At 33.7% G+C, this 26246-nt stretch overlaps 1 protein-coding gene across 3 annotated transcripts; it reads left to right on the forward strand.

The window, feature by feature from the left end:
- On the forward strand, positions 1 to 26037 carry LOC145690846 (uncharacterized). Of its 3 annotated transcripts, XM_081766205.1 has the most exons (4): positions 504 to 1089; positions 1527 to 1863; positions 16133 to 16556; positions 22509 to 26037. In XM_081766205.1, the coding sequence occupies exons 3-4, from the start codon at positions 16183 to 16185 to the stop codon at positions 22846 to 22848; spliced, it is 714 nt and encodes a 237-aa protein (XP_081622331.1). In that variant the 5' UTR covers positions 504 to 1089; positions 1527 to 1863; positions 16133 to 16182; the 3' UTR covers positions 22849 to 26037. The 3 variants fall into 3 exon arrangements, with proteins under 3 accessions (XP_081622330.1, XP_081622332.1, XP_081622331.1); XM_081766204.1 differs by lacking the exons at positions 504 to 1089; positions 1527 to 1863 and adding an exon at positions 1 to 433; XM_081766206.1 differs by lacking the exon at positions 1527 to 1863 and having other exon boundaries at positions 503 to 1089.
- Positions 26038 to 26246: the final 209 nt, after the last annotated feature.

Below are 26246 nucleotides of genomic sequence, written 5' to 3' on the forward strand. Positions count from 1 at the left end.
GAGAGTTTCTAGGAAAGTAGGACTATCTCATTTAATATTGTCTTGTATGTGCATTTCTTCAAAAAAGAAAATCCTCTTTGTCGTGTCTTCGTCACGGGTCGCAGTGTTTAGTATTTATTATTGAGTAAACAGAAGTTAAACTTGGCTATGTCCTGTGCTTATCAGCATCGACTCTCAAAGTGTTATTAGAAGCCAGTATAGGCTAATATCTTTTATGCCCCACCTTTCTGGAAGACAGCTTTGTAAGATGTTAACAGCTACAAGAAGACTATCGCTGTAACCTGTTGGATGCCAGTATAGGCCGATATGCCACGGTCGCTACGTTTCGGATTATTGCACTGGAACACGTTTTTTCTTTGCTCAGATCTGTGTAGCAGTTTTGCCGAATCGTTAGACACTAATTGGCAGAAGGATTGGAACCTGCCAAACAGAGGTAAACTCCATTCTATCAAACCCTTTTTGACCATCTGATCCGCTCGCCGAGACGGCGATCACTTATTTCACTCCGTCCTTTCCACTGCTTGACGTCAAATGCTCGGCCTTATGTGCCAAACAAAAAGTTTAAAATTGTTAAACAGTGACCCTTTACGGTGTTCGGTTTTACTATAGACCTAATAATTTCGCATGTTTTGAGTATGGCTCGTATTACATCACACATGAAATTATTTTGCGATATCGAACTTTTCCTTAATAATACCTTCTTTCCACACCGTTTCTGTTGTAATTTTACTATTTTATTTGCCTAATAATCTAATGTTTCCACCACTTGCGTTGTTAGATGAAGAGTGTGCTCTTACACTCGTAAGTTGCCGGACAGACTTGTTCCATCCAGTTACAAATCAACGAAAATGGCGCTTTTTCTTGCTTGTGCTATGCGCTGTCCATATGATGAAGAAAGGAAAATGCAAGTAACAATGTGTAAATAAAAGAAAATATATTTTTTCTTTTTTTGTAAATAAAAACAATTATATTAATTGTCTTCACTATATGCCTGTATATAAAGCACCAAAGAATTTCTTGATATGTTCTCAGTATACTCGTACCACTTTTAAAAACCAGATGTGTACTGCAGACGTCGGTTATTGGCAGGTACGTGGTATTTTCCGTGCAGATTAAGAATAGGATTCCAAATGTATACTAAGTAAATTTACAGTGTTTTAGAAGAAATTATCTTGTAATGCCTTTTCCTTCAAAGAAACTATTATTTAAAAAGTGTATTTTAAGAAAATACATATACTCGCATAGCTAAAATATACATGTAGCAGCAAGTAATATATATAAATGATTGTATAATAGCTTGCTTTCTCGAGCAATCAAAGGAGTAAATCAGTCAAGCTCAGAAAATCAGTATAGATTAGAAATAGGGAATTTGTAAAACAGTGAAACGAACATTTCTTTGTGTAAATAGTGCCTGCATGCTTTATACATCCTTCTAGAGTTAGTACATCAGAGCTTTACTCGAGAACACGGTTTCTACCAATTTTTGACAGTTTTTTTTTTTTTTTTTTTTTTTTTTTTTTTTGCAGAGCGTGCACTAAAGTAGGAGCACCATTACTACTTGCAGATTGATTTCAGGAGGGCTCAGTATAAATACAATGTAGACGTATGGCATAAAAATTACATTAGAAAGCACGAATGCTATCTAACCGAGTTAGGGCATAAGCGCGAGAGGAAGACCCGAGAGGTAGCGAGGGGGCGCTTCCGTCGTGAGGAGGCGCCTGAGCGACGGGAATTATCCGCATAAACGAAGATAATGGAAGTTATACGTACAATGCGTGTAAGTGCCGTATTGCCGAACCAATTTTAGGAATTTTACCGGTTCAATTGAATATTTGTTTCTGAGGAATAATGAAAGAAAGTCAGGTAAGAGGAATAGTAAAAGGTAAGAAAGTGGTTGTATTTGTTGGTTGTTTTTGACCTTGTAAGCGGCACTGTATGTAGAGGCGGATAGACTATTTCTCGGAATTTACACATGTTTTAACATATGGATCTAGAAATTGTAAAATTTAGAGAAAACTTTGGGCAAGTCTTCAATTTGCCCATTTCATAACCAACCACTTTGGGACTTTTGACCCGTTCCTGCTAATACCACTACCACTACTACTACTATGAATACTACTACTACTACTACTTACACTAATGATCCGTATAGTAATACTGCACGCCTAATGTGACTTAATCTAACGTAACTTAATGTAATCCAACCAAATATAACCGAATGTGGTACATTTTCGTACTTTTTCAATTTTCATATGGTCCTGCGATACAGCACTAACGCCTGCAGTACTTTCACTACCACTTAAAATCACGGGCAGTCCAAGGGGAGGACAGAGGAGGCCTGGGCCCCCTCTGGCTCACGGAAATGTATTAAATTTCTTAAGATTCTCTTAATACAAATAAAAAATACCAAACGTAATATAGCAAGCAGATAGATGAGCCCCCCTCCTAGGGAATTTTCTTCGGGCGCCCATGCACAAAATTCATTTCAATTTGCTGTGCATTGACAGTAATTACTCATTCTTAACTGATTCATTCACACAAAATGTTTCACATCGTATTTTACCTATAAATTTTCTTTTTTCGGGAAGTTTGCTGAAACGGATATTCCAATTGAAACAGGTAAAATAGAGAAATGTCACCAGAAATAATTATTCGAATATCATAATTCATTCACTGTCTTCTAGTATGTTCCAAATTGTTACTTCCTTGGTGCCTACCCATGAACTGCGTAGAGGTTCATTATACGTCGACAGATTACTTACTATTAACACAATTACTCGTGAGGAAAACACGCACCAACATGTGCTAGATGGTCACTACAATCAAAGTTTCTATGTATTTTGGGTTCAGGGTAGGGAAAGTTGGTCGGTTTACATAAAAGTACGAATGTATAAAAGGCTTCAGAGAGTTGTGGCTAGCGGCATAAAGATACACTTGAATACGCTCAGAAATATGTAGTTTTTGCAATAATTTTTTCTAGACTTAATGAGTCAAAGTTGTTTACGTTTTCCTTTTAAACACAGATGGCTTACATGTTCTTTTTCTTTATACATATGCCACCTGAACACTGCCCTTCTTTACTGAATTGCCAGATTTTATCAGTTTTTTTTATAAAGATAATTTCCGTTATTTGTAATTTGCAAAGACGTAGCTACTTATCTCTGATTCCGTTATGTTTATGTGTGTTTCGTGGTACCTTCTATCCATACGTTTTCATCACTATTCATTTTCAGTAATCTGACGACATTCGACTCGAAACTACCATTCAAATTAATTAAACACCAATATTTCCACATAATGATTGTAAAGAACAAAAAAGAAGGATAGAAAACGAAAGTTCTCGTGGAAGGTTTCCTTTATGGCTCTCAAAGATAGATCCTTTTGGGATACGGTAGCATTTGTAACTGGAAATGGAAAGGAAATATGTGGTTGAACATAATTTGGCGCAGATTTATTTTCCGGTTCCATACATTAATATCATTGTAGTCGTATATATACACTCCTGTTTCAGTAAATCGACAGTTTGCATCTTAAAATATTATCTTTTGGGTGTGTTGTTCCTTTGTGCAGATTCACTTCACGCGGCCTTGAGTGTACTACACGGTAAGAACTATTGTGAGTCAGAGCAGGAGCCAAAAGGGAGCTCCAGCGGTAGCGAGAAAGTTCTTCCAAGGAAAGTAGGCGCGTCAGCGAACATTAAATTAATGTAATATTTTAAAATGTTTTGTGAGTTAAATCTTTTGCTTCTTTTGAAATCACTTCAAGCATATACAACTAATAATGTCTTAAAATATATAATATAATACGAGAATCTACATCTCTAGCAGTGAGGAAAAGATTTGACCTGAAACAAATCAATGTATGTTCTTAATGATTTATAATGATTGTAGGAACGGTGTTACTGGAAGGAACTCTATTCCTTTGAAATTTCATCACAGTAAAGGTAAAATAATACATTTGAGGAATTTAATAAAAATAGAGGAAGCATTGGAACTGAATTCCGGTAACTACATTATACGTTAACAAACATTCGCGAATGCAAAGGCACAGTTTTACGTAACTCCTTTCCATGTTTATACAATGTTATTTTGCTCATTCTGCATGAGATGAGTTAAACTTCAGAACTTAAATGAATTAAAAAAACCTTTTGAGCTCTTTTCCTGGAGATATGTTCAGCCCCGAAAAACGTTTTCATTTGTAATAATTTTCCTTTCTCGCTGAAGATGTTAGTTTAGAACTCAATTTGTCCATTTAATACGGCATTCGGTTTTGCCTTTGTTAACTTCAATCTATCTTTCGTTCTAATATTTGTGATATTAAATAAATGTTTAATGTTCCATTCGTTAGCTCAGCTTCTAGGGTAACTTGAATGTCTTTCTCATGAGAGATACACTAACCTGGGAAATTGTTGTGCAATTATTGTGATGCCGTTTTAATTTATTTATTTATTTCGTCTTTTTAATCATACATATTGCACGATTACGTGCGTATGAATAAGACTCGTCAAAGATACAAAGATATAAAACATACATAGTTGTGACCAGTAGCGTAACTAGAATTTTTCACAGGGGGGGCCAATGAAGGGCCCAAGAAAATTGTGAGGGGGCCATCTCCAATGAATGATTTTTTTCATATATGTGTGTGTGTTTGTATGTGTGTGCGTGCGTGTTTTTAAGGTGAATGTTTTCATCTTTGTTGTTCATGATTTTACTCTTTTACGGTGAAAGTGTAAGAATTTACTACTTCAAACAACTAGGATACATTAATACAATTAATTTCCAATATAAGTAAGTAATTAATTATTTAATCGCTGCGTTTAAAATATGTGTGGCTGGTAGATTTAAGTGGAAGCAGAGAAATACACTTTTACAGGTTAAAAAAATAAATTAGAGGTTCATGCCTCGACTTAAAAGAGGATCTTTCTATTCTTGTGGGCAGCAGGAAACTTATCAACAACTTCTTCAAGGTCTAACGATTTAGCAATTTTCTTCAATATAAAGTAATCCTAAGTTTTTCAACCTATCATCAGTCATTGAATTGCCTATATATCTTTAATCTTTTCAAGCATGAGAATGGCCTTTCACATGTAGCACTAGAAACTTATATAGAGATTATATGTAACTTGTTGGTTTCTAGGAATGCGTTTTTGTAGACGCAAAGATGAACGAAATTCACCAAGGAATCAACTTTGGTTTTCTCTCTTCTTCATACAACTTAATTGTGTTTGGGAGGATTTTGAGTTTACATTTAAATATTTCCAGATCACTTTCATAATACTGGACCATATGCTCCACAATGTTGTAATTTAGAAAGTTTTCACCTTTTCGATGTAGAGTGATGATCAATCTAATGATTTTGCTACATGATCCAAAGCGTTTTTTCGTCTCAGTGATTGCTTTATCAATAGTAGGCAGAAAAATGTCTCTTAATATATTATCTTTAGAAAATTTGTTTTCTGCCTCCAATGAAGGAAGAGATTAATCCAAAATGAATTTGTGATATTTCCATGGGGAATGTCTAATTCGTTTCCACAAGGAACCCCTATAGCCCATCTGTTTCCGGCTCTGGAATTTCAGGACCATTTTCTATGCATATCAACAAATATTCTTGATAAATTTGTTCGAATGTTGTTCGTTGAGAGTCATATTCTCCAGACCACATTTTCGACAGCGTTTGAACTAGTGAATCTACAAGAATCAAACCTTCCGACATGTCTGCATCTACTTGAAATAAGGCGAAGCTCAAAGTTACAGCATGGCAGCAGTAATATTAAATTTTACCCGAAAATATTCCATCTCGTATAGATGACATTTATTTCCCGGGTGGAATGATGGAAGTAAATAAATATCACAAGTTCCAGATTTGGTTTAATACCACATAATAATATAAATAGTTGTTTGGTAGATAAACTGTATTAATAATAATAATAAAGTAAAATATGATGTACGAGGATAAAAGTGCTTACGAGACAAACGTCGCACAGAAACAGGAACTGAACTCTAACAGGACAGTGATTTGCCGTTCCATCCCACTTTAAATTATAAGCCTTGCTCTCGAAGCTTAAGTTTCACTCTAAAGTAAATAGCCAGTAATTATCATGTATTCTTAATATTTCAGAAAAATGTCAAAATTTCACGCTCTAAAAAATGGTAGCCTAATCAGTGACGAAACTAGACATTTGGTGCCCAGGGCAAATTTTGTGATTAGTATCCCTTTCATCTACATCTACTGATCTACACCAATAAACACACATATTGGTTTGCTGGCGCCCGGGGCAACTACCCCGGTTGCAGCATCTTGTTTTGATCTGGCCGTAGTTCAATTATTTTTGATTACTTTTACTCTAGAGCTCTAAAACTGAGTAATGAATGTGCCTTTACTTTATTAAAATGATGAAGTGAGCACACTTTGAAGCAAAAAGAGGACACGTGTTTTACTTTCTCTAATACCAGTGTTAGAACAGACATTTCAATCGGGACTCCTTACAGCAAAAGAAGTATACGTGGCCTTTTTTTCTTTTTCTTTCGTTTGTTTACCTTCACTATTTTTTAGAATTTGACGTGAATTCAAATACACAAACACTTCACACCCACACCGAATGGCCAAAGCTCAACGGTAGAACGTCAGCTTAAGATTCGGAAGATGGTGTGATTGATCCCTCGTGGATAAATATTTCAACTGAGGAGATTACCAAGATTCTTCCTCGGTGGCCCTATTGACTAATTTCCCTTATTTCTATCCTCTGAGTCTCGGATGTTTCAAAGCCTTAAAATAAATTCAAATGTAGTTGAAATAACGCTACTATCCTGTAGTCAATGCTAAATTAATATTGTAAGTTTTGTGATTAGATTTGAAGGAGGGGCATTAATTAGTATAACCTGTTGAAAATCCATGTCACCACTGATTTACTGTTCTGCATAATTCCTACAATGTAATTTTCTCAGAAATGCTTAATGCTTAATTTTCTCAGAAATGCATATTTTGACGCAGAATTAATATAAACCTGTTATAAAAAATTGGTATTCACTGACTGAACTTACTGAATGGAATATCTGTAGACCAGTCCCACAAACATCAGATAACAGGATGATACAACCTGGTCATGGTAGTAACTACACTTTTACACAAAACAGCATTACTGCCCGACCAAGTTGTGTCATTTCGGTATCTTACCTGATGGTTAGTAATCAAGAGATTGTAGCACTGGCTCTGTGATAAATTTCGGAATTTCTCTAGTAGTAGCAGTTTTGGGATTAAGCTACAGTTAAAATAGTTTAAAAGAAAATACTTCTGAAAGATTTATTTATAAAGAACCACTGATTTTTGTTAGCCTCATTTCCCCAGGCTTTAGTTAATAGAATAGGTCCACCAAGCGCTGACTCCGTTTTCCTTGGAGATCGCTAGTATCGCTTATTAACATCGCAGAAGAAGGATTCTACTTAGTTGCCACGGCCAAGAGCGTTAGGAAATTAGACGTACTAGAGACAAGACCAGAAGGTAGACGAGAAGGAGAACCAGTACCAGTAGCAAATAGTAGGTGTTGATAGTATTCAGTATCTTAATTTTCTCGAACTATTGGGATACGAACAGCAGAGAGAATGACAGAAATAATAAAAACTTTTGCTCTCTTCTTTTACTGTATATTAAGCAAGACCTCTCGATATTATTTGATAATAATAATAATAATAATAATAAATTATTTAATTGATGCTATGCATTTGTTCTATGTCGCCATAATCGATGGAAATTAATTACTTAGTGTACGAAGACTTCTTTCGTCCAACTCGAGTGTAAAGTTTTATTGCAGTGCATGCTATCTGTAAGGAAGCATCTCTTATTTTAGTATGACTTTCAACATTGAAGCAAATCAGAATGCAGACTGATGTTGCTTTTTTTTTTTTTTTTGTTCTTTGTCGAAAACAAAGAAGACAACCAGATAAGGGACAGAAGGAACGTTCAGATGCTGATGTCAATGCATGCATCTTACAGATTTAGATAAATTAGATCTTGCTGTAACCCAAACAAAAAGGAGCCTGAAGATTTTTGCTCGGAACGCAGACTATTGCAACATACGATATTCTGCAGTTGGTAACTTTGTTGTCGAGATATGTTTCGGTAGTAGTTTAACTTGCGGCCACTATTAATTCACCGTTTGTCGACCTATAGCAGTATCACTCCGTGTGGGTGGGCCGCTAGGGGGGCCAAGAATTTGAGCAAGGGGGCCTGGCCCCCCAGGCCCACCCTTGGCTCCGCCACTGGTTGTGACAAATACATACCGATTGAATTAAGCTATACATCTAGGATATAAAAACGGTACAAAAAATATGTTTTCAGTGCTATGAGTAGACAGATACATTGACTTATCTAAAAATTCATTCACGGAAAAAATCAATGCTGCAACAGATAAGTTTATATTAACCTCTTGAGTTTTTTTTTTTTTTTTTGTTCTGTCCTTCGAATATATAGAGGAAGTTTATTAGGCGTATATAATATGGTACCCATAAACGTTGAATTCCTTTCGTATAACCATGTGCAGTGCTATTTTTTTGGGGTTTTATCCTTACCCCTGGTATCATATTTACGTGTTGATTTTTACTTTGTATAGTTTTGTATTCAATATATGCTTTTACTAATAAAATTTTAATTCAAACTTATGATATTAATCTCCAGAAGTTCGGTGGTGATCGTACAAGTGGCAACATTCCCTCGTGTGGAGTGTAGATGATGAAGGGAGTTAAGGAGAATTTCACACTTTACCTTGATCACACATACTTACATTTAATATTTTGTGTTATTAACAGTCCACAAATATTCTACATCCTTTCATTTTATTTATTTTTCACTTTTCCCAAATTTTACAACCTGACTATCTATGTAGCTGGCTTTCTTCGTCCCGTTGGAATTCCTCCCCGATTTTGACTGTTATTCTCCTGATTGTGATTTACAATACTCTTATTTACCTGATTTTGATGTGTTCTGTACCTAATAATGGCTCCACAGAATTATACTTTTAATTTCGTTCAATTTCTTAAATATACAATTCAGACAACCCGGCTCATAAGTCAGCCAACAAATGCAAATGGAGGCACCGCCATTTGTAACATTTTTATACATTCTATTAAACAAGTATTTTCATTATTACAAAAGTATAATTAATTTTTTCGCACACGGCGTAAGGCTGGTGCGCCTAATTAATAAAAACCGTTAGTGGTGAAGAAGACAAGACAATCTTTAGTAAAACAAGTTGTTTATTGAATGGATGTGGAGTAAGAATTGTTTGCATGCCATCTTCAAAGATCAAACCTAAAGTATGCCCTTTGAAAACTCAAAAACAATTGTACAGCTTAGGTATTTATTCATTCCCACGGGAATGTAAGTTCTTTTACATTGGACAAACAAGACGTACAAATAATATCCGATACGAAAATAATACAGGATATGCAAGTTTTTTAATTAACCAGAAATGTGTGAAATAGGAAAGGATTCGTTTAATAAATAAATGAAATAAAAAATCTTGTTTTAAAATATGCCAGTTATATACAGATTCACTCATAGATATACAACAGATGGTTATTAAGTGAAACACATGAACATAAAAGTATACATGACAGCAACATGGATGCAAAGAGAAGTTTGAAATTAATGGAAATTTGTAAAAGTATTTATTTGTGTCATACTGAAATGTAAAATTATTACAATTTAACAAGTGAATTTATACTATAAGAATTCTGCGATAAGTCTCTACGTTAGTGCAGCACTGATGATAAATGCAGTTTATTGTACTTGAGAAGTCAGTTAAATAAAACACAGGTGGAACACCGAAAATTCAGGTTTCGATATTTCTGTAACTACTTGTATTATGTGCATTCTATATATTATATATTGCTCTAAATTTTTGACATCTGTTTTCATCTTGATAACATGACATGATTGTCTCAGAATTGAAGGAGTTCTATCGATTACTTTCATAAAATATTTAATTAATTACTGCTTTGACTTAATATTCAATTACCACATCTCATCCAGACCAGGAATTTAACCACACACGCCCAATATAACGTTTGAAGAAGCGAGCAAACAAAGAGGCAAGACAACCACAGTGTAATCTGGACCTGATTTGACTACGACACAATTCGTACTCAGTTCGAAAAAAAAAAAAAAGAAAGAAATTGGAATTTCAGAATTTTTACAATAACGAAAGTAAAAAAATAGTCTAGTATTAGACTCAAAAAATCGTATTGTATCTTGAAAAGGGAGCTAAATATTTTTAATATATAATCTGAATCGATAAACAAAGTGCCTCAAAATGTACATTATGTTTTGCTGACCAGAGAAAAAAACGAGCGAGTTAAATTTGATAAGGGAAGAAAGATATAACTGACTGCAAACAGGAGTTTGCGAAGAACACTGTTGTCTTCTTGTAAATTACTACATTTTGTCTTCTAAACCAGTCTTTTTTTTTTTTTTTTTTTCATCAGCAGGAGGAAAGCCAAAAGGAGCTAATAGTGCAGAAGATATGAACCAAATAATGTGAAAATATTTCGTTACTGGCTACAAGTGGAAAATTATTCAGGATAAAAGTACACTTATAGGAAGTCTAAAATACACCAAACACAAGCTGGTAGTGACCGCAGTGGCGTCATAAACATGGCCGACCATCTGAGACTTTAAATTGTCATAACTCAGAAACCATTGATCCTATGGACTTGGTTCAGGCACCGTAAGAACCGAAATCACAAGTTCTTCAAATGATTATATCAAAGTCATATTGATAAAATAACATCTTTATGGAGAAATTTGAATATTTTCATTTTTTTGCATCCATTTTAGTTCCCATTTTTGCGTTTTAACACACAACGGACTCACAAATCCGAATATCTCAGAAATCTTTAATTGCGAACACTTCAAAAACACTTCCAGAAGAACAAGAAAAATATAAACAGAAAATAAAAGGTAAAATATATTTAGATCAGTTCTTAAACAAAACAATATTTTCAGTGTAACATTTGCATATCTTGAGTTCAGCAGGATTATGTTTAACAGTGATTACTTTAACGCTTAAAATAAACGTGGAAGTGTGTGGATGTGAAATATACAGTTTTGTCTCGTTACGCTAACGGTGTTTGTTGTTTATTTGTAAGTAAATAAAAAAAAAAGACAGAAGTAAGATCATTTTGTTTTTATCAAGTACACTACCGAAAACCAAACGTCTGTAAACTGCTTTGTTCCCGTATAATACCTATTGCCATACTTTATACAATGGAGAAAGAAGAGCATCAGTTATACTAGAGCACGAGAATCGCATGCACATAATTCTGTACAAGAAAGAGAATGGTTTACACACTTGCAATTTGATGAATACTTTTTTTTTAAAAAAAACAAACGTTCGGTATGAGTTCTTGACAGGAGCGTGATGCCTCAGGAATAGTAGACCATTCAGAAGTCCACACTGAACAGGGTCTCTTTTATTTGGGGTTGCAGATTTAATTTAGGATTCCACTGTCTCCATATAACCCTTAAACCTGTTCTTTTTGTGTGTTAAATGAGAGCTGCTTCGGTTGGTGGAATATGCTCTACTGATCGTGTAGTCTTCGTAAACAACACTCCTCGCAAATCGTTAACTTTGTTACAGGTACTACTTTTATCATACACTAGAACCGTGATCCGCTGAATGAACTGAAAATTATGATCTTCATTGAAACTGTCATCTTCTGATAACTTTTGGAATTCATCAGTTACTCCTGAAAATTTCTTCCATTTTTTCCATGTTGTCGTTCTAGCAATGTCTGTAAATGCAGACACAGTATTACACTCTGTAAAAGCATAGAATAATGGAAACATTTACGGATATATCATGACATGCAGTGGGCTATAGTATGGACTGGAATCCAGTTACTTTTCTTTCCAACGCCACACACAATTTTTGCTGAACATATGAGACAAATACGACTGAAGCATAATCAACACATGTTTTTGATGACCGTGATGGCAGCTTGTGTACTATAGCTGCTTTATCAAGCATTACTGCAGCTGCCTTGGATAGGTCTTTAGGGGGAGATGTCGGTAGGAAATACTTTCTTCTTTATGCATTCTATGATATCTGATTTGCTGGATGGTTCTCTTAATCGTCCAAACTGCGATGGTTTTCTTAATCGTACACACTAAAATATGCTTACCACAAAACAACGTTTCACATATATTTATGAATGAACGATAAAAGACTCCTTGTTCTATTGCGTGGGAAGGAAGCATTTCCCACCGAAGAAATAAATTATTTGCGTCGCAGAAATGAAGTATAACTCGAAAAATGATTACTGTCTTTACGAAATATACTGAGGGTCCACAAAAATTATTTCTGTAACCTGGTGACGGTTATGGAATTGGCCTCCGACGAGGAACAATCTGTCATGTGCACTCGAAGTATAGGTTGAGAACTCCTGGTCGTCTAGAGAGATTGGAATAAAGTTAGGTTTCTCACCAAAATTATAATTAGGTGGCAACGCTGGAATATGGTGTGAGGGCAAATTGTGTGCATAAAGTTTATTGGTTTTTCACCTAATGGACATTTAAAAATAGTTAAATAACTTGTTGATCACTCACTACAACAAACATGTTGAGGTTTCTGCATGAACAGTACTCAATCCAAGTGTTCCATAAAGTGATAAAATTCTTTTAAATTACTGCTGCAGTTGGATTTCCTTATCTTCCGTTTCTTCGTATGAAGAAATCCTTGTTGTCTTCCCGTGTTGAATGTCCCACGTTATTCTTGGACGTTGAATAGATGAAGAGGGAAGGGGGGATTTTTTTAATACACTGGTATGAGAAACGAAGTATGGCTTAAACACCTGTGTGATAGCCTTTTTTACTGAATCTACGCAAAAAGCGTCAGTAGGGCTATTTAAATTATTACTTATTTTATTTATTTATTTTTAATTAATTTCGTAAAAAGTTTTTAAGTGTTCTGATTCGATCACTTTATATTGTATAATGTGAAGTGGATATATACACACAATAACTATTCATAAAAATGTTAACTTCAAGAATTATCATAAAACATATGATTAAAGTCACTAACGAGTTTCCTTTTAGACTATACGGTACTTTCATATGCATTTAGAGTATTAAAACATGAATGAATATGCAAATAACAAAAAAGTGTAAGATGTATTAAAATATTACAATTATCATAGTTTTAATATTGCTGTTATATATTGGAGAAATATAAAAATTGTTGGAAAAGTAAAATGAGTGAAAATGTAAACACGTTATTGATTAGTAATATACAAACAAAATAAGGTTTCCATCTGTATGTCCTTTTCTTAATGAAGTTAGTGCTTCGTGATGTTTAGCGAAAAAGAACGAAAAATCGTTTTTTCCATAAAATAAATAAACTTAAATGTCAAAGCTCACATCCATAGTGATTCAAACAAACATGCATGAATTTGCATATCAAAAAATGAGGTTGTGATTTCGTTGACATGTACAAAGAAAATTCGTCACGGGATAAAGTCAAAACAATAACTGTTTACCATGTGAAAAATCGAGACTTGATTCAATAATACTCTGTACAACAAACGATTTCATTCTGAAATACAGTTATTATTATTGGTTTAGGCCTAGAATAATAATTGTTTTACACTTTCACAAAACGTAAATATTGTAGGGTTACCAGATTGTGTGGGTATTATCTGCAAAAAATCATTAATAAAACGTTAAAAACTATGCAGTGTGGATCCAAGTTTTTCGAAGTTCTAAATCATGGAAGTTGACTCACTTTGTCCAAACGTTCCTAAAATAAACGGTCATTACGCCATGTACTGACCAAAACCATAGGTTGGGACATGTATACTACACGTACATACATAATATGCTATCGACCCCTGCGATGCAATACGTAAAAACGTGAAAAGACGCCTGCAACCGTAGGCGCTTAGAAAAATGTTTCTAATGTAAACACCTAAATATTCCGTAATACGAACATATGTTCCCTGAAATATAACTACATACCGACTTTCGGTCTTCCACCTAGGAGAAAAATGTGTAAACACGCAAGATACAAATGCTCTCGTAGCATCGTAAAAATATCTCTACAAGACAAATTATACAAGACCAATTAAAAGAAAAACATGGGATGCAAACACGAAAGTATACCCAAAGACATTACAACTTTCTGGTCGGCCTGAAACATCAAAACTAAATTTCTTACAAAACAGTTGTGACAAGCTTTCTTAGGCATCTTCGCTACAAAATATTCGAAACATTTTTATTAAAGACATCAAGATTCAAAGTCATCGAGAATATCTGATAATTGGAATAATTTTAATTCGAATTTCATAAAACGTTATGGCTTCATGCTGCTAGAAGGAAACAGGATAAGTTTATTTTTACAGAATTTATCTTAGTATTCAAATAGTTTTCGGACATACTGTAAGTAAAATATAACATTTCACAAAGTTAGTATGAAAAACATTACAACATATTAGCATATAAGTACACATAATATAATTACGATTCATAAACACTAAGATATTCACTTGAATATTTCTAGACAACCAAATATACTGAAAGTATTTAACACAAAAACACACATTTTTAATTACGCAGTGCTGTGAGAAAAGTAGAAAAAACTTAAAATTTCATGTTCATACATGACATTACATGATAAATTCCAAACACAAATGTATATATAATTAGCAACTAAAATTTGTCTCATCTTAAGATCTCGATATATTTTTGGAAAATATTCTAAAAGGAAATCAAACATTGATTGTAAATCACATGTAATAACATATTTAGAAATTTAGAAAGTGGGAGAGTCGGGAAAAGGGAAGGAAGAAATGATTGGGAAAGGAAGGAAGCGGCCTGAAACATATAAGTTAGGTACCACCCCGACATTTGCCTGGTGTGAATGAGGAAAACCCAGTAAAACTTCATTCAGGGTGGCTGGCCTGAAAAAGCGTTTTACACTTTTTCGACCGGGGATCGAACCCGGGACTGCTCGCACCGAAGGCGAGAGCGTAAGCAACTACGCTACGCGGGGCCACAAAATAGGATTAAATTTGAAAGTCTGAAATCAAGGTAAAGTAGAGCAACGTAAAGGGGAAAAACAGTGTAAAATTCGGCTGCGTCTCGAAAGCCCAATAGTAAATCCTATTGTCATTATTATAATTACAAATATCAATATCCAAAATTGCCTAAAGTTCTTTCTTCACTTCTGAGACCTTGAAAGTAAAATGCATAAACCCACTAGTGTTCAGAATATGGTGTCTGAAATGCACTGAGCAGAGTTAGTCAAGGTGGGTGGTGGGTCGCAATGGGTTACAGCCTGTTGATCTACGACCCACTTCATCGTCTGAGCACATTGTCGGATGATTAGATCCTCTTCTTTGCATCATTTCACTATTACTGAGTGCCTGCAATGCGCGGCGGGAAGTTCACAAAACAACACCTCCCAGAAAGCTGTCACTTTAACCTTCATTGTTGCACGGACCTTGTTGTATTGATGTCATCAAGTACAGGTTTCCATGCAGCCAACAATGTATCGGGACGTAACAGCGGTTAAATGTGTCGTTCGGGAAGACCATGAAAATTGACTGTGTTAACTTGAGTTTGAATTCTCGAAGTGGGAAACGACCAATGGAAGGTGTTGGTACATTTAACAAGAAGAATATCATTTTACACAAAAATGAGTAAAATACCCTAAATTAAATTTAATTTGATTAAGATATTTGCAGGAATTTTGTATCCGGTTTTGAGTCAAATTTAAAATTCTCTTCAACGTTCTATCTTAGAGTATGCAAAAATAATTTAAGGCACGTACTGTCCAATCTACCCTTCCCTGGCCTGATTATATTATTGTAATAGTTACATTTTATCTGTGTACGCGAGTATAGAAAACTCATTTCTATAATGTATAGTTTAATTATATCACAATCAACCGAAATATTATGTAAAAATGTTAACAACTTGAGAATATTTTTAGAACATGCATGCCATATGTGTTTTGTTACTACCGGTTTACGTATTCATCAGAGCATATTTGTTGGCCATATTACCATTACAGTTCCTAACTCTGTTGAAACAGGGATACTTATGCCTTCCAAAGCATTTTAAATTAATTTTTCTTTTCCAGGTCTTCGTGAATTGACTCGTAAAAGCAGTATTATAGTGGAACAATTAACAATGTCAAGACATAGGAAACAATTTAGTGTCGGCTGTGATTCAACTAGTAATTTTGGTGGGCACAATGATCGACTGGAGAATGTCTGTACCAACGGAAAGACACTAACAGTCAATGAAGTTTCAAATAATTTAATTGAGACTAAAGTTTTGTCGTCTACTCAAAGTAAAGCAAGTTTGGGTGTCTTATCATCGGACGACAGTTCCCATGAAACTAACATAATTCATGTACGTTCAGATTTGTTTGAACTTAAGCATTCTTCCAAAAGTAAAGCTGACATTTATTCTACCAAAACTGTGAAAAAGTCCTCTGAAGATATCGTTGTTACTGATAAATCTGTTGAACGAAGTTCTTGGATTCAACCAGACAAGAAAAGGTACGTTTATATTCTAATTCTTGTGGAGAATTCAGTTTTAAAGAATTTATCTCCGTGTTATTACAGTATCATGTGATTGGAAGTCATAAAACGCAAAGCAAATTTTAAAATCAACTTAATCTGTGTGGATATTCAAGCAGTAACACTACATGTAGGATATAATATTAAGCTAGTTACGTTGTGCTTACTAAAGTGAAAGAATTTTACATATATTATGATCATATGTCTTTAGTTAATTTTCCTGCTTCTGATATTTTTTCTATCCTACAAAATACGTTTTAAATACATAGTGCTTATTGAGTTTGAGTTCTGATGTTTAACATCCTGTGCCGTGGTGGAACATCAGTTAATAGCCCAGATTATGATCATTAAATGCTAAACTAAGGAATGTAAAATATGGGGATAAAAACTGATGTCCTACACGGAACTTAAGTGTATGTTTGAATGGGTTATGTTTGAATTTAAATAAAATTCAAATGTTTCAATTTTATATATAAAAAAAAGTGACTAGTTAGAAAGGTGAGGGGAGAAAAGTAAGGTTATGAGAATAAAGGAAAAGCAGTAGCCTTTGTAACTCCTGGTGACTGGCGTCGTCCTCGTCTGGAATGACGAATGTTTCTTTCTGGTGTCTTCTACTCTCTGGATGGAAATTGGAGTGGAGCTAGTTGACATGTGGAACCAAATTTTGTCAAACTGATAGGGACGTTGAACATTATCCTGCAATGAATCTGCGATGAATGTTGTTCTTCATCTCTCCTCAACTAATCAGATGATTCACCAGAGAGTTTCTGCGGCGATGAACCTTCAGAATGGTATTCAATACAACATGGGAGCTAGGCGTCTTCAACGGAATGGTCTCTTCTTCACTCGATGTAACCTATGTCAAATCTTAATAATAAATCTCCCCTGTAAACGTGTATTCTATGGTTTTGTTTAAGCAGAAAGCGATTACTCTTGCGTACAATGAACGAGGAAGTTCTTAGCTAGGCGGAAAGCAATGCATTTCGGGAAGCAAGGGAAACTAGTCTTGCATTTATTGGTAGCTTTTGTAATGACAATGAAGAAATACATGCTTGCTTAAACTCTGAAAATGTACAACACGAATACGAGTTTTGCGTCGATTAAATTTAAGATTTCAATAATTCCAATAAAATTTACTTGTAAAATGAAAATAAGCTGATTAAATTTTACAAATTATGACAGAAGTACACATGACTATAGGTTACTTTGCAATACTTCTATAAATTCATGTTTCAATAAAGTTGTTTTTATTAATCCAAACAAGTAAATTTAATCTAACTTTGAATACCGACCTTTATTAATTTTCAAATACTATTGTTTAACGAAATGAAAATAGTACAAAGAAGAGGGATATATCAATTGATAGATCTTATTAAGCTAAACATAAGGCTCTGTTTAAGTGTTACAGCTTGCTTTCCTAAAAATGGACAAAAACCAAAACATTTGTAAATCTAACAATTAATGTAGAACTAGAATCATACCCGTTCTTTAAATAAAACTGATATTGAAGTTTATCGTCATTATTTTCTTTATTATGCCATTAGCAAAGTAGCAATAGGTAGTTTGTTTATGATCTATATTAGGTGCCTTCCATTTCAATTCAGGCAGAGCATGTACCATCACCATCTCAGATATTGTTGAAACTTTTTTTATAGCAACTAGACATGTTTTTAAGAGACCCATATTTTTTTGTTTTGTCGAAAAAAATTTTCCCGCCAAGTAATGGGCCATCAAAGACGGGGAGTACAATTTATGAATTGTAGAAGACATGGAAAATGGTCAATTTCGGAGCCTCACCATTCGACTATGGAGACAGGTAGAGTTATAATTCTTGTTGTGGTGTGTACATAGGGATATAAATAAACTATATTTTATTATAGTTTGGTTTGCGCATGCGTATCTTTTTGTACATAAATTAACAAATGAACGTCAATTTATCTGAAAAGTCGAAGTTTGCGAATTTTTTTCCAGCACTTTCGGTTCGAATTTTAAAATTCTGTTTTCACGGTTAGTAAGACCTAGTTACCCGCTTTCCGAAAAAAAATTTGTATCGCTTCTGTAGTCAACCGTTTTGTCGCAAAAAATTCGAGAAATTGAAAAATTTTCAAAAATCGCCATTTTTGGGCGCCATTTTCTCGAAAACACCATTTTTTAAAATTCTGAAATTTTGTCAGATGTTTCAACTTTACCTGAATAATAAACACACCAAAGATCATTCTCGACCAATGCTTTATGGATTAACTGCAGCCTTTTAAAGTTAGCGAAGTTTCGCTAATTTTGATGTCACAGTTAGCAACACTGGGAACAATGAAAGTGCAATGATTTGATGATGTTTGTGGTTCATATTCATCAGCGATACAAATTTTTTTTCGGAAAGCGGGTAACTAGGTCTTACTAACCGTGAAAACAGAATTTTAAAATTCGAACCGAAAGTGCTGGAAAAAAATTCGCAAACTTCGACTTTTCAGATAAATTGACGTTCATTTGTTAATTTATGTACAAAAAGATACGCATGCGCAAACCAAACTATAATAAAATATAGTTTATTTATATCCCTATGTACACACCACAACAAGAATTATAACTCTACCTGTCTCCATAGCCGAATGGCGAGGCTCCGAAATTGACCATTTTCCATGTCTTCTACAATTCATAAATTGTACTCCCCGTCTTTGATGGCCCATTACTTGGCGGGAAAATTTTTTTCGACAAAACAAAAAAATATGGGTCTCTTAAAAACATGTCTAGTTGCTATAAGAAAAGTTTCAACAATATCTGAGATGGTGATGGTACAATTTTATATTTTTTTGCCTGAGTTGAAATGGAAGGCACCATTATAAAATTGAAAGTGACTATGTTTGTGACTCTTAATTTCTTAAACCCCCCGATAGACCTCGATCAAATTTTCAACGTAGATGCGGTTCAGCTCTTGGAGTGTTTTTAGCTATTTACTTTGACGGTAGAACTTGGAGGAGGGGGACAGAAAAAATAAATAAAACTTAATAACTCTTGAACCATCATACCGATCTTGATCAAATTTTCAATGTAGGTGAGGTTTCGTACTGGAATGATTTTTATCATTTGACTTTGACGGAGCAACGTCGGGGAGGGGGTGGAGGGGGAAATATACAAAAAGCATTAAATATAAAAATAAAATTGACTATGTTTGTGAATTAATAACTCTTGAACCACCCGATCGACCTCAATCATATTTTCAACATGTATGCAGTTCAAACCTGGAAAGTTTTTTATCTTTTCATTTTGACAGTAGATTTTAGAGCAGGGGAAATATGTCAAATTGAATACAACTTAATAACTCTTGAACCACCCAACCAATCTCGATCAAACTCTCAACATAGATAAGGTTCGGTCCTCGGATGTTTTCTTCATTTCACTTTTACAGTGCAATGAAGGGCAAGGGGAGGGAATAGATATGTCAAAAAAGTAAAAATAAAAGTGACTGTCTTTGTGACTCCATCACGCTTAAACCACCCGACCGATCTTTTAAAAAAAATCAACATAGATGAGGTTCGGACCTGAGGTGGTTTATATCATATCACTTTAACGGTAGAACTTAGGCTTGGGGAGGGGAGGGGAGAAATCTATAAAAATAAATTAAACTTAATAACTCTTGAACCACCAGACCGATCTTGATCAAACTTTCAACATAAATAGGGTTCGGGTCTGCGATGTTTTCGTCATTTCACTTATACGGTGCAACCTAGGGGAGGGGAGGGAGGATATATATAAAAGTCAATTTATATAAGACTGAAAGTGAATATTTTTGTAACTTAATAACTCTTGAACTATCCGACCGATCTCAATAAAATTTTCAAGATACACGAGGTTCGGATCTGAAAACATATTTGCAATTTCACTTTAACGGTAGATCCTGGGGGAGAAGGAGTATAAATAAAAACTATTAAAACCTAATAACTTTTGAACCACCCAACCAATCCCGATCAAATTTTCAACATATATGAGGGTCGGGCCTTGGGAGTTTTTTTTATCGTTTCACTTTGACGAGCCTACGTAGGGAAGGGGGAGAGGCAGATATATGTAAAAAAAATGACTGCCTTTATGACTTCATTACTCTTGAACCACCGGACCGATCTCAGTCAAATTTTCAACATACATGAGTTTAGGGGTAAGCTATTCAGTTTAAGGATCCAACGTAGGGGAGGGAGAGAGAAATTAAAAAAAAATGATCAAAAATGACCGATATTAGTGTTTAATCCATAGTTTTGAGGGTCGGTGAGAGAAGCAGTGCACTTCAGATGCTGTTTTGAATCCAACTTATCCCTGATAGTTGGGGAGGGGGAGGGTACAACGTAGGGGAGGGAATAAACATTTAAAAATGATTGAAAATGACTAATATTAGTATCGAATCCATAGTTTTAAGAGCAGCTGAGATTGACAGGGACAATTCTGATGCCGTGTGTTGTAGCAAGGAGGGGGAGCTATATATAATAATGATTGAAAATGACCAATATTAGTGCCTAATCCATAGTTTTCGGGACCATTCAGATGAACAGTAATATTTCCAATCCGGTTTAAATCTAAAATCAGCCTCAGTGCCAGCAGTATCAGTGTGCATTTAAATTATTTATTTCAACCCAGCGAAGCGGGTAATATATGCCAGTATAGTCTAAAATTATTATAAGCCATGTAGTTGGTTGATAAGATATAGCCTAAACGTATTATTAGTGATGGAGTTGGTTAAGAAGATATAGCCTAAACGTATCATTAGCCTTGTAGTTGGTTAAAAAGATATAGCCTAAACTTATTATTGACTACGTACTTGGTTAATAAAATATAGCCTAAACTTATTATTAACTACGTAGTTGATTAATAAGATATAGCCTAAACTTACTATTAACTACGTAGTTGATTAATAAGATATAGCCTAATTTTATTAATAACTCTTAAATTCTAGTTCAAATGTAAGATATATATATATGTCAGCCAATAAATGACATCGAATTGAACAATGTATTTAGGTGTAAATTCTGATACAATTTTCAGAAAATTAAGAAAGGGAACCATCGTGACGCTAAAAGTATCACGTTCTTTGTCAGTAATAATTCACAGTTGCTATTTTGCTGGAAGAAATTGTTATTCATTTATGTTACAATGTTTTTCTTTCGGTAGAGTCTAAATGATAAGTTCGAGCTTTGAACCCTACACATTTTATTACAAAATAAAATTTTATATAAAAACTTACAAAGTTCTTGTAAATATTCCAAAGATTATAGAATGTATTTCTAGTGTGGAAAAGATCTTCGGCACACAAGGTGGCCTCTTTTTCGAAGATTATATGTCTTAGCCGAGAGTGATGTTAGTCGATAATTAAAGGATATGCCCTTTGCGCATGGCAGCCTTAGGAGATAGTGTAGTTAAGGATTACCCTAAGTTGACAAAAGGAATACTCGCTTGCTCATTGCAGCCTCAGGAGTAGGGATTAAAGGATATCTCGGTTACCCATAGCTGTCTCTGGAGACAGTTTTTGTAGATTAGCGATCAGCACCAGCACTGATGGCTGTTATCTTGAGGTCCTCTCTTATAGACATCTTCTTGAAGGGGAGGTCGGCCGTCTTCGTTTTCCTTGCGAAACTTCTTCGTGGTAGCCTCCTTCCTTCATCCGCTGCTGGTTATGTTCGGACACAATAACACGTGTTCTTAGTAGGAGCATATAGTAAGGACACGCACTTCCTTATGCGTGAGGGTATGGAACCTTACAATATACTGTTATTTAGCAAAATACACTCTTAACTTTTATAGGCTGTCTCTTCCAAATGGTGACACATATACTCTTTTCGTATAAATACTACTTCAAAATGTGAATCATTTATGGTAATGCGTTGTGAGAATAACTTTGAAAAGATTTCCTGAAAGTTTTCGCTTATTTTGTGTTGCTGTTATTTTAAATAGGAAACGAAGTGAGAAGACTGTTCAAGAAAGAAGTAAGAATGACTCAGTCAATTCAGAGAACACATCATCTCTCCAGCAGAACGCTGAACCTTCTTTTTCTCCTAACCTCGATTGTTCTGGATCAACATATATAAGGCGAGAAGTTACGGATGAATGCGAAAATGTAGAGCACAAAACGTACTCAAAACGTTCATGTGTTGAAAAGACTCGTATTGAGAAAAAGAGTGATAAAGAACGTCCAGCCAGCAGGAATTGTGGAATATTTTATTTCTGCCAAAAGTGTTATCGTAGGGTTTCTGATATGGATGATTCGGTGAAACATCCATGCTTTTATTTATGAAGTAGATCAGTTCTAAATGAAAAATAGAGGAACACAAGTAGAAGTTATTTATTTATGAAAAATTAGGAAAGTAATGTTTGTACGTTAAAAGAAATTATTAGCTTCTATCACATAAATATGGTAAATGCATAATGTAGCAAAGTGGAAATTATCTCTGTTTGTTACAGTTGAGGTAATCACAGTTCTTTTTCCGGAGCTACTAATCCATTACTATCGTATACAAATACCTAATAAACTTAAGAAGTTCTGAATTGACTATATTCTTTCTACCTCACATGATTATTTACAAACGAAATGGTGATAAATGATGTAGTGAGCAACTATTACATTCTTACTTGTTAAGTTCGTTTATTACGATAGTTAGGATATAGGGTATACATTAATTTTCTTTATCATGTTGTTTTTATATTTTCAATTTACTTTCACGTTGTTATTGTGCGGTAATTGGTAAACATTCTTTCAATTCAATTTCAATATTACCTGTTATTAAAAAAGAAATTCTAAATTATCATTTTAGGGTACCGTACTATGAGTTTTTAAAAAAATACATTTCTCTCCAAACATTATGTTCAGATAAGTTTTCTATAGCTTAAGACAGGCCTCATCGTATACTATAACGGTTCGAAAAGATTGAAAGTATATAGTACACGTTTCCCAAATGAATGTGCCTAATTGTAAAATATCATAGAATGTCGTCTTACCCAGTCTGTGTACTAGTAAATAGTATATAGCAGAAGTTATCTTTATTTTATATATATATATATATAATTTTGTTTGAAGTTGCTATTGTATGATAGTTTGTAATAATTCCTTCAAATATAATTTTATTTTTAATTGTTATTAGAAATATTGTAAATCCTAAGTTTTGAAATTAGGTTACTATGGTAAGAAGAAATACCATTATTTCCCAAACTTGTATTCAGGTAAGCTTTCTTTAACTTACAAAAGTAGTTTTTCTACATAAAAGTGTGAAAAGACTAAAATGTACATAGGACACGATGTTAAAAAAATGTGCCTAATTATAATATAGACATCGACATACAATGGTCTCTTTCCCAGTCCGTATAGTAGCAATTAGTATATAGAAGATAATTTTATTTTGTTGATAAGTTATTTATATTTTTACACTTTCAATTTTCTCTAAAGTTGTTTATTCTAGAGCATTTTATGAAAATTTCTTGAAATGCGATTTTGGTATTATTTATTATTAGTAAATGAATTTTAAGTGTTCACTGTATGATATTATAACGGGGAAAATAGTGTAATTTCCTAAACACTGTGTTGAGATAAGCTTTCTTTAGTTTAAAATAGCCTTTATCCTATTTAACGGTTTGAAAATTCTGGGAGTACACACAGGGCATCAGATAAATTAATGTGTCTAATTATTGTATAGTCATTGACATAGAACAAAAACTTTATTTCAGTTTTAAGTGACACACACACTTTTAAAAACAAGTGAATAAGTAAAATATGTGTACATATAGTTTCAGATTTTATATATACAATTATCCTAATTTAAAATTTATAATTAATGACAAACACTTTATTAGATATCGTAATTTTACTTCTACTTCCAGGGACTCCTGCTAATTTTAAAAGATTTGTGTTTTTGGTTTACTGAAGGTGCTTTACTGATTTGCTCTTTTTCCTATCTCTTGTTGCAAATAGAAGTGAGTTAAAAGTGCTCACAAATATGAGAATGTCTGATATGTAATTACTGAAGGTAATCTGAAGATATAGAAATGATGGATATAAGTTTGAAATATTAGATTGATAAATATTGTTAGATCAAAACTCAAGTAATTTTAATTACTTTAAATTGCTTGAGTTATTGTTACTTTAAACGAAAATTTTGCAAAATACTAACGTAATACTCCAGTAAACATTTCTACTGTGTACTCTTAACTAACAATTTAAAAAGAACTCACGTTAAATCTTATAATATAGTTAAAAAATAAAGCACTTTAAATCATGTAAAATTAATTTCTGAACGGTAGACAACAACTTTGTAACTATCACGTACGAGAAGCCAATATCTAGTAGTACCCGTAACAAATCAACATATTCTTATGTGAATAACTCAAAATGAAACTCGAGAATTGTAGTCATCAGGTGTTGCAGATATATTGCTTTGAGAAAGTGTAATAAATTGGAAATTAACTTAGTTTTATTTTCAGTTTAGATGAAGAGAATTAGTGTGACATCGAGATTCTAAAGAAATAACTCACAAATAGAAAACAGTCAACATTTTTTTGAATTATTAACTGTTTGTAGTTAGATTATGGTTTCCTTCAGAAGATAGAATACATACAAATTAAGAATTTCCGTGGCCTCCTGTCAACACAGAGAAAAATTGATTGGGTACAATTACTACGTCAGTAAAAAGAACACTGTATCGGGAGTTTATGAGATTAGCCGGAAATGCAATGGTAAAATATACCTTAAGTTAAAATCAGACAAGACGAATGATTCAAGACACTCCAAGTACCATAATTCTAATACCTCAAGCCTTTGTAAACATCCAATTCAGAAGGCATTCAAACTTCCAGGTTTTGAGAAATTTTTATAAATCGTCGTCATAATAGAAAGAAAAACAAATATATTCAATAGAGCCAAACATTTTCAAAACAACACAGTTGAGATGACTTTACATAGAGAATTGGACATTATTACTGATAGTTTTATTAGTAGAAGTATTTCACACATGAATCAATGAGAAACACTTATCATGAAAAGTTTCTATTAAAATGATCCAATAGAAACATTCTTGTTTAAATAATGATTTAATTTCAGTATATGGATTAGCAACTGTGACAAAAATATATTATGAAAATGATGATTTGAATAAACACACTATGTAAAGATAATATTCTTCAGAAATATGTAAGGGAGTAGTTCCGTAATTTTTCCTTTTGATGACAGAGAACACAAATACATTTTCCCTACTTCATCTGACGGTAGCTAGGAACTTGATGAAATCAGAAATTAACTAGTATTTATTTAAACATATTTTCTTTACATATTGTTAGTAATTATTTTCTCGAAGTTTAACAAAAGCTCTGGAAATTTTATTTTTAAAATAATTATTTGAGTCTTTAACATTTACGAGCACATGTTCCTAATGTCTTTAGATCTTGAGATGAGTAATCAAGCTTTGTACACATGGACATCACACTATTTACTTTTTTTTTTAAAAAAAAAAGAATAGTTTTATTGTGCAATTCAAATACAGTGAAACATGTACGAGTGCTTGCCTTGTGTTATATTAAAAACTAGCTGAATATACCCATTCTTCGCATGGGGGCTGTATTTGGAAGTCACTGGCTGTGGGAGTATCACCATTCATTTCAGCGACCTCGAAAACTATGAATTTGACACTAATATCGGTTATTATGGAT

This window comes from Thermobia domestica, chromosome 7 (assembly GCF_964235325.1).
Source record: "Thermobia domestica chromosome 7, izTheDome1.hap1.1, whole genome shotgun sequence".
NCBI classification, from domain to species: domain Eukaryota; kingdom Metazoa; phylum Arthropoda; class Insecta; order Zygentoma; family Lepismatidae; genus Thermobia; species Thermobia domestica.

Excerpts from the sequence above, each read along its gene's own strand:
- LOC145690846 (XM_081766204.1), top strand. The coding sequence starts at position 307 with ATGCCACGGTCGCTACGTTTCGGATTATTGCACTGGAACACGTTTTTT. Across the intron at positions 434-16,132 it reads TTGGAACCTGCCAAACAGAG|GTCTTCGTGAATTGACTCGT; the intron begins GTAAACTCCATT and ends TTTCTTTTCCAG. Across the intron at positions 16,557-22,508 it reads ATTCAACCAGACAAGAAAAG|GAAACGAAGTGAGAAGACTG; the intron begins GTACGTTTATAT and ends TATTTTAAATAG.